The sequence below is a fragment of the Echinococcus granulosus genome, assembly GCF_000524195.1.
Source record: "Echinococcus granulosus chromosome Unknown EG_S00034, whole genome shotgun sequence".
NCBI lineage: Eukaryota > Metazoa > Platyhelminthes > Cestoda > Cyclophyllidea > Taeniidae > Echinococcus > Echinococcus granulosus.
The window spans coordinates 72,515-82,324 of record NW_020170414.1 but is presented as its reverse complement, the minus strand read 5'-3'; the positions used below and the strand labels follow the sequence as shown (position 1 = coordinate 82,324).

The 9,810-nt window shown below is 43.5% G+C and overlaps 1 protein-coding gene across 1 annotated transcript in view; it reads right to left on the bottom strand. All coding sequences in view use genetic code 11, as the record gives it.

The window, feature by feature from the left end:
- The window catches only part of EGR_04967 (Serine/threonine-protein kinase PAK), a gene marked incomplete at both ends in the record, with an annotated part of 35,281 nt that overhangs the window by 16,212 nt on the left and 9,259 nt on the right, over window positions 1–9,810 (bottom strand). Inside the window, 3 exons of the mRNA XM_024494216.1 lie at window positions 2,216–2,498; window positions 5,156–5,206; window positions 8,173–8,591. Of these exons, the coding sequence (XP_024351310.1) occupies window positions 2,216–2,498; window positions 5,156–5,206; window positions 8,173–8,591 (753 nt within the window). The remainder of the gene's footprint in view (window positions 1–2,215; window positions 2,499–5,155; window positions 5,207–8,172; window positions 8,592–9,810) is intronic.

Sequence of the window (9,810 nt, the reverse complement as noted above, 5' to 3'; positions counted from 1 at the left end):
TTCTAGGAGTTGCTTAGTAACCGCTGGTGAGGATTAGGTGGACCTATAAATTACGGTGTAAATGTAAACTTATTTTCCCATTAGTTAAATAGAGTAGACCTGGTAAACTTCTACTTAGAAACCACTAAAATTGGCACCTACTCACCTATTAAGGAGAAAAATCATAAGCAGTGCAACTTCATAGTTCATGTGAAAAAAACTGAAAAACGACAAATTGATGGTCTTTGAGGCTCATTGGCTGGTATCTGATGGTACTGCATGTGGATGGAACTCATTCGCTTGACTTCTACCACCACTTTCCCTGTCCATCTAATGCGGGTGTAAACCGATTGTTTCGCCACCCCTCCTCAAGTTAAACACCACTGCGAGCCATTATTGACACCTTCATTAATGTACTTCATCGTAATGAAAGACTGAGGGCAGGGGATGGAGAATCAAGGGCAGACTCAATTGTGATTTATCACACGAATCCATTTACTTATTTATTCACTTAGTCGTTTGTTCATTTACTTTTAACCTATTTTTGGGTGACATGACCTGCTGACCCCTGCCGCGTCCTCATCAAACGTTACACAATAAACTGGACCTGAAGCTTCCGCTCTTATCTGCATTTCAGCTTCACCCCAATTCGTAGCACAGACATGCTCGAGTCACAGCTTTCACGTCCAACCGACGCTTTGTAAATAGGCGGGTTAGAAAGGATGGGCGAATAGTGACGAGAACAATGCATAGTAATAAACCCCCACATGCATTTTATTTGTCTCTGCAGGTTGCAACAAGTCACCGTAGAGAAGTAAACCGAACGCTGTAGTAGCTTTTTTGGTCACCTGGTACAGGGTGGACAGTGGACATCAGAAGTTCAATCAGTGATATCTACCACTGAAGGACCTTAAGCATTTCATAGTAAGCTCCCTCAGACAAAATCTTTTGGTGGAACCGAATACTGTTCGCAATGCTTTACGATCAAGACTGCTGATGACAATAATTGATGGACTGTAAAGTTGTATCAAGAAAATCAAAAAAGCCCTTCTGGCCAGACGGAAAAAGTTGACGAAGTAAATGCACGAATTTTGCGTTTCCATATAGCTAGGCGCGATCAAATCAATGGAAGGATAAAGACAGTTAAAGTGATCACGGTAAACCTGCAGGTCAGTACTGGATGAAAATCCACCCATCGATGCGGTGCAAAGCCATTCGAAATCGCCCATAGAGTTTTGGTAATAAAAGATTTGGAAATAGAATTCACTGGCAACCAAACCATAAAAATCGAAAAGTTATAAAGCATACAGGAAAGGATTACTCCGAGGACTCTTACAAAACCAAACAAACCGGTTAATAAACGTACGTTCAAGGCATCACTGCTCACTACTGAACCGTTTTATTAATTCAGACCAGTGTCAAAAGTTCATCCAAAGAAGGAAAAGAGGAAGAGGCAGCATGTAATTCAATCTTCTCAATTTATGAGAGTAGCTAGAAGTTTCCTGACTCATTGCATGCACCAACGCCATAAAAGCATCACACGGAGAGGGCATTACGGGTGGTAAAAAAATAATAAATGAAGATGGCAAATTGGGCAGTTTTTACGTACCTACCAGGAGATTAAACTCATCACCTCTTGAAGTGAATTTATCAAAAAGAGTGCCTTTGCATAGAAGAAAATAGATCAGTAAAGGGGAGAGCATCCACGAGTTTGTTCACTTCCATTTTCTTCAACAAAGTGGTAAGTAATTATTACCTCTACCCGACAAGTTTGCCGTACAAACTGTTTCCATTGTGTGACTGGGAAGGAATAAGCAGGAAGAAACAACTCAGGAGGGGCAAGCCAAAAGCACAAATTCACGTATGCTCATGGTGTTTTCCACGAGTAAATCAAACCAGGCTTCATCTACAACCGCGCCTAAATGAGGGAGTAAAGACCCAGGAGGAAAAGTAGCGAGCGAGTCCGGAGGAAAGCAGAATGTGCATTTGATTTGTCTATAGGCCAGGTGGATGCCTAAGCAATATACAGAGAGACATAAGTACAAGCGCCTAGAAGGTTGGGAATAAAACGAAATAGTGCGGCCAGGAGAAGTGGAGGTATGGATTTGCCTTTTCTCTATTTTACAACGCAAAGTCAGTTAAAAAATTTGCTCTGTTACATAAAAACTTCAATTCTGGTAGCATATGCGGGACGGAGACATTACTGGTAACACAGACGAGGACGAAAAGAGCCTACCTCTCTACAAACCGTAGAAATTTGTCCCTCATCCATGAGAGTCTCAGTAACCACTTCGGTTAGCGAGCCTCCATCCAGGTATTCCATGACAACCCACAGTTCATCCGCCTCCACCAGATAAGAGTCAAGGTAGTTGACCACGTTAACGTGTTTATTGCCCTTCATCACGAAGATCTCATTCACAATCAACTCCTTCTTGGGCTGTAGCTTTAGGTTCATCTGCTTGATGGCCACGCGTCGACCCGTGGCGGTCTCAACACCCAGACTCACTATTCCCGTCGCGCTGAAATGCAACAGGGAAACAAGATAAAGGTTAACAGGTACATTTATAAACTGTCGAGATGATTTTAAGAAAGGCTGTGAAAACGCTGTTCAAATGACAAATTAATAATGGCAATGATGGTGAAAATTGGTGGTGTTTACAGATTCATCGCCGTCAGTATTTGCCTATCTTGTGGGAAGAGGAACTGCAGGGTGTGTGTGGGTTAGGTGATTGGACTTTCTGCCAACTACGTAGCCTAAGTACGGTGGCTTTTTGCGAAAAACACCGCACACTTAGGGGCACCTAGCTTTGATACAAAATGAAGCAAGAAGGACTGTTACTTAAATCTGGGCAGGCGAAAAAACTAAACACGAAATTACTCAACCTTCAATCCAAAGCAGATTAATGTTTCCAACTTACTAACCCAATTGACTAAGTAATTAGTACATCTATTACGGATAATGAACCAGGGAATGTAATAAACGCATCAAGAATCGCTACTTTTGCCGTTGCCATCGCCTTTGAAGGGATCCTGGAGACCAACACCTACAAATGTGGGCGGGGGTATGCGAAATTAAATGCTTCTGATAAAACTTGGCATTACGCTCGACTTTAATCGCCATGCCAACCAAGGAGGGCAAAGCCATTCCTTTTAAAAGCAAATGACACTTTATGACATCTGGATTAATCATAGGACCGAGTCTGACGGATGCTGTCAAGTGACCAAAAAAGTTTTTGTGTGGTTTTTGGTTCACCTGGCCTGTTGCGTCCTGTAAAATGCACATGGGCGTTTACAAGCATGCGTCATAAAGCGTAGACATCCAGTTGGTCCTTTGGTGGAATACGCTTTGTTATGCTCTCTACTATTTACCTGCTCCGCCTTTCTAACCTTCCCATTTGCAAAGTGTCGGTTGAATTGAGCTTGCTGAAGTCCATGTAAGAGCAGGGATTTCACGTCTAATTTATTGTATTGCATTTGGAGAGGTTGCAGGGAGGGACAGCAGATCATGTCACCCAAAAAATAGTTGAAATACAAAAATAAACGACCAAGTGAGTAAAGTAAATAAGTAAATGGATTCTTATGGTTATCCACTTAAAGGAAGAAGCAGTACGTTCGTGACTACCCCCGATTCTCAATGCTCAATCCTCCACCATCAATCTTTGATAACGATGAAGCATACCCTTGAAGGTGTCAATCATGGCTCGCAGCAATATTTAATGAGAGGAGGGTGACAAGACAACTGGTTTACACCTGTATCAAATGGAGAGGGAAAGTGAAGGGGTTCAAGCCACATGCATTAACACTGGATAACAGGCAACGAGCCTCAAGAACCGCCAATTTGATATTCTTAAATTTTTTTCACATACACAACAAAAAACCTGATCGAATGACTTACAGACTGGATTGTAATGAGGAATGGCTTTCGCATGTAAAAGTACGCCAAGTAAACGATCAAATATGTCATTAATGACCCCAGAAAGTGAGTGTGTGTGGTGGATCGCAGGCGCAATCATTTATCTGATGAGAGTCATTCACGTTTGGCACCCATTTACTCAATACGGCACAATTTGAAGATGCCGAGGAAAACTCAACTTTCTCATCCTTCAGACACCCAGGACTGGTGAATCATTTAGACGGTAATACATCGTAAGACCTCGTGCCGTCGGAAGACCGACCTAAAAGACACCACATTGCACCTTGGAGCGGAAAGAACAAGGGTAGAACGCCAATTATAGGCGGTTTGGGAATGAATGTGGGATAATAGGGACAAAGCCTCTTACAAAAAAGAAACGTACAGTAAGTTTGTGTCTAGATGGAAATGAATTACTGAGTACAGACTGTAATGACGATCATCCCAGAAAACAAAAAATCTGAATAAGCTTTCTGGAGCTATTTCATTTTCATTACAAACCTACTGAGTTACCTTGTATTTGTGGGCTAAAGGACCCTCACCTTACCGCGACTTAGTTAAGGGTCAATGACCTAGTTTTACAGAAAGTGCGGTTGAGACGGAAGAGGAGATTTGCCTGTTTTGCCAACAGGACAGCAGTAAAACAACACGTTTCGTAATGAAAAGGACCACTTTCCAAATCTAAATGAATTAAAGCCACAATTCAGGAGAAAATTTGCCCCAACTACCATACTTTCTAGAATTGTCGAGCACGTAGAAATTATTTTCTTTTTGCACTACAGAGAAAAGGGTCATTTACTGAAGACTTATTATGGTTTAGTACTAGATTTTGTGGGAAAAGTAACCACATGGTGCATAAATGAGTGACATCTTCCGTTCTACCAGCAAGGCAACATAGGCGAAATTGGTATTCGCTCAAAAATCATGACGTCTTGGTCTATGTAAAAGTGGGACTGAAAAGCAAGCTTCCTCAAATCGAAGCTAACATGCCTGTTTACCGTCCAATCATCTGTGTACCACTCCAGTTGCTGTGGCCGCTGTTCCCATTTATTTAGTCATTCATTTAAGCACCCATCGACCCCATTATGGACAAAGGTGTAAGTGTCTGTCCGCCTGTGAGGATTTGCTATTGGCCCCCTAACGCCACAAGGCGCAGGTAGGACGAGGAGGAGGAGGGAATCGGCAGTCCATTTTTTTCATTCAGAACAATCTGAAAAGTCAGAATAACAGTTTGGGTTTTCTGCAAGCGAGTAGTTACTCACCTACCTTGTCATTTGGAGAATCACCAGAAAGGAATTGCGTCTGTACTGAAGACGTCTGAATTTGGTATTTATTTGTGTAGAAAAAGCAACCACAAAACGCAAAAAAATGGATTATTATTTTTCCATTCTGCCTATGAGGCAACACCAACAACCCCGATGTTTACCCCAAAATTTAATGCGCTTTCGGACCACTTGACGTACATACAAAAGAGAGCCAGAGATAACATTTCTTTGAATCAAAACAACTAAGAAGGTTCATTTGGCGACAAACTCATCCCTATTTATTTATTCACTCGATTAAGTAACTAGCTGATCCACTATGGGCGGAGAGAAGGGGGGCGTCAAGACTTCCTGTTGATGTCTTTTATGTGTTTTTGTCGTTTATGCGTAAGAAGCAACCACAAGGCGTACATGGGTGGAGAAGGGGGGAGGGGACAGGAAATGCGCCCCAAACGAAGGAAATGCTGGCAGTAGTTGCGCAATCAATCGGAGTCAGAAGGCAGCCAAACCACAGAGCGTGCTGGCTTACTGCAATGCCACAAATTTGGCACGTTAGTTCGTGTGTGCATGTGTGTAATGAGGGAAGAGGCACGCAAACCGCAAATAGGCGCGCCGCTCACACTCTCATATGGATACGGTTATGGGGGGTAATGTTTAAGCAAACAGATGGACCAAATGTGTGTGCATGTGTTTGTGATGGGAGGCTCAAAAAACCACCCATAAATACATGCAGGTGTACGAAAATGGACCAGACCGCCAAACCACCCAATGAAGAGGTGGTATTGGAGAACGAAAGACTTCATGGATATATCAGCACAGCAATTAGGTAAAAGGCAGTCTACGATGAATCTACGGAGTCCAAGAATCGAAGAAAAAAGAGAAAGAAATTGCGAGACAAGGGTTGAATTTCTCGGCCATAACTTCTGCATCTTGAGCAGCACTTCCAATGTTAGCGGTGCGTTGTCAAATGTGTGACTTGACCCACCTTTCCAAATAGGATCAAGTTCTTGGTTGTGTGACAGACGGCACAAGAAAACCACAAAAGTATACGAAGGTGGACCGGAGAACAGGTAGGCAGATAATAACGATAGTCCACCACCAAGTACGTCGCAAATGACATCTCGACAGGAGAGACCTTGATTACGCCTACGCATTGAGACAAAGCATTACTCCAGTCAGTGGATGGTTCATGACAATTTTTTCCCAGTAAATAAAAAAACGAAAAGCCCCATTACTATCACGAAGCCGTACAACAATTGAAAAATGTGACACGGGCGGTAGAATTGGGAAGGTCACTTCGGCACAGCCTGCAATATTGGACGGAGACAATGGACTGCTTCCCGATAGATGGATTTGTATCGGTAGTGTAGACTCACTTCTTTCAAGGAGATGAATTACGGATCCCATACTTGATTAACTAGACAATTAAGCAGACACTAGCCACCTCTTGGTAATCTGCCATACATTAAACAACCGTTCAAAGGGGCAATAGCAGAAAGGCAGGCTTCGAGATCACTGACTTCCCCCATGCTTGCTGGTTTGATTCGAGCAGCAGAATCCAGCACGCTACCCGTCCTCTTCAGCCTGCCGACGCGGTGTGAGTGATCTGCAATGGCGTCAGAAATTCCTGTTCAGTCGTGTGTTTCCTGAGCTATACTGGCATGAAAACCCAAAGCAGCCTACTTTGAGCTCGACTTCGATCTCCTTTAACGTTAAAGTCGTGCGGTAGAACACAACGTCTGAAACTCCGTCGCAGTGATAAACTGTCGTCAAAAAAGAACACAGGGCCTAACCTTTTTCACAATTTCACCACCCTCCAGATGCTACAGACGAATGCACAACTCATCCCCCAAGGTTGAAGATCTCAGCATTAAGTCAAATTGGGAAATTATAAACACAAAACGTTGCAGAGAAGAATAAACCGAAATTATTTGAAGGATAAACTCACTTCCTGATTTATGCACTGAAATCTTCGTACTCTGTGGTAGCTTAACATAGTCTGGAGGCCACACATTGGTCCCATACACTCACATCACATGCAATACTTAAAATAGACCTCACTTTACTGCTTGAGGTAAAATCTGTAACCAAATTCAACCTACGCAGGGATTCACAAAAAGGCATTAAAACAGAGAAAGAGGATGCCCTCCTGCCTCCAAGCAGCAAGTTAATGTCCTAAACTTAACCCAAAAAGAACAAATAAGAACAGATTGACGTCGTGGCAGTAGAAGGAAATAGAAAACTTTAGTGGACGCACATCGTCTTAGAAAAGATATCACAACAAACGAAGAGGCACGTAGCGCGGGCTGGCGTCGTAGCAATAAAAGTAGCAGCAGATTTAGTCATGGTATTTATAGCCAAATGCACTGGACCAGCTGTGTGCTGCTGTTGTTGGACGAGGATGAAGGTGAAAAAAAAAGGAACGCCTTTCTGTGGAGGGTGACAGGGCCGCAGCAGCAATGCGCGGACGGGTGCAACGCGACAGTGTAAACAGAGACAAAGGAGAGCACGCGAAGCAGCAGAGTAGATACGGGTAGAAAATGCTGCACAGATGTGGATGGATGCGCTTTGGGACTGGTCAAATTTCCGTCTGCGCTCTGGCCACCTGACACATTTGCTACCAGCAATATCATGTATGTGCGTCACCCTGATTTTGTTACCTGTTTTTGGCATGATAAAATATGTGACTTGCATTCTTTATCGGTATAATGATAAATGGTTGCCGCAACTCATATCGTGGACAGGTTGGTTGAGTGGGAAACAAATGCGGAGATGCCCACAGTCCGAGAATAGTTAAATTTTCTCTTAGTTTTTAGAATTTTATAGGTACATCCTTCAAAATTGACGACAATCAGTGTCATCCTAGAACAATGGAGCATTGGGATTGCCTCGATTTCCCCTCTGAGACACCGGCAGCAAGAGTGTTAAAGGGAGAGTTGAAATAATGGCAGGAAATTATCAAAGGGTCCTTCAATTAGTGAAAACGACTTGATAGCAGAAAAGACAGCTAGTCCAACTCACCCCTGTCCAATCTTTTCCAGTTTGCGATATTTGTCTGCGGGACTGCCTTCACTAACCAGGAGTCTGAGGTGAGCATACACCTCCTCGTCGGTCATTTTGGACTTCATTTTGGCCAAAATGGCATTGTGGTCGCCGTCATGGTTATGATGATGGTGGTTGTGATGGCTCTTGTTGTTATGATGATATTCCTGTTTGCCGGAAGTTAGGTCAGCGGGAGCCGTGGCGACCTTGGTAGGAGGGGAGGAAGGGGTGGAGAATTGGCCATCACTACCACCACAGCTGGCGTCCACACTCGCCGTTGTGACACGGGGCATCGGATGTGGGGAGGATCGTGTGGGCTTCTGCTCGCTGGAGCAATTGGGATTATTTTGATGCTGCAGCTTGGGCGTTGCATCCGGGGCATCGATGGGGATAGTGTACTGAACGCAGAGAAAGTTAAATAGTTACGTCGGAAAATTACTCCAAGCAGTCACGGTTTTAATTGTGTTACCACTAAAGTAAGGTGAAATCCATATGAGTCCTTCAATCCCAGCTAGTGGAGATCTTCATAACACCAAGTACCTCACTATGGCGTACACATAGAAGTAATCATCGATTTTCATTCATGGTGCTTCTGTTGAAAGTCCGTCAATGAGGATGCACCCACACTCGTTCAGGCCCATTTCAAGCTTGGATGAGTTTTTACTGGGGTGATGTAGCGGAGTAACTAATACTTTAGCCTCTCTTGAATCGCCCTCCACTCTGGTAGCACAAAACGGATGGCGATGGTAGGCGACTCACCTCAAAGAAACAACAATCTCGATTTCGGTGGCTGGATTTCGCATTTAAGTGTCACCTTTTATGAAAGATTGAATATGTGAAGGACTACCGAGACCACCTTGACCTCTGAAAACTTTGTCAACATCATGTTCCACACAATGTCCAGCAGTAAAGGAATGGGGAAACTGAAAATTCACGCCGCAGAGAAATGAGAATAACTCTGATAAACGACCGCTGCTTCTTACTAGGTCCTCAGGGATGACTTGGGCGCTACCTTTCCTACGATATCAATGTGCGATTCTAAGCTAAAGTAAGGTAGAGAATCTTAGCCACAACGACCGCCTTATCCGTAAGATAGAAACGGATAGAATGCATGATGCTCTCAACGATATCTCAGCCTCAAAGACGTAAACATTGTTTCATGTCAACAAAATAAGTTTTTGAAATCGTGGTTCAAGCTAAAACATCACTTCCTTTCAAGCACTCTTAAGCACCTCCAATTGGAGATCTGGTGTGCCCAGAAAGCTGGATAAAGTCCAAAGAGCATCTTAAGAGTACCGTGAGGGGCGAGATTGCAATGGCCACACACACTTCTAGGAGGCTTTAAGGCTAACCTGAACACGAACAACCACGCCTTTTGCGGCATCGGAACGTGATTCCATAAAAATAATGCCTTAAGGTCACGAGGAATCTGAGGTCCCGCATAGTTCTTACAGGATGCAATGACTACACCCAGTTTCGTGCATGAACCAGCATTAACACATTTCAGAAATTGTTTTTTTGTGAGCACAAGTACCACGCAAATCCGTGTGCGTTGACCTAAAAAGAGAGATTCGTGACTAGGCAACTCCGACCTACTCAAAAGACTGTGATCGAGAA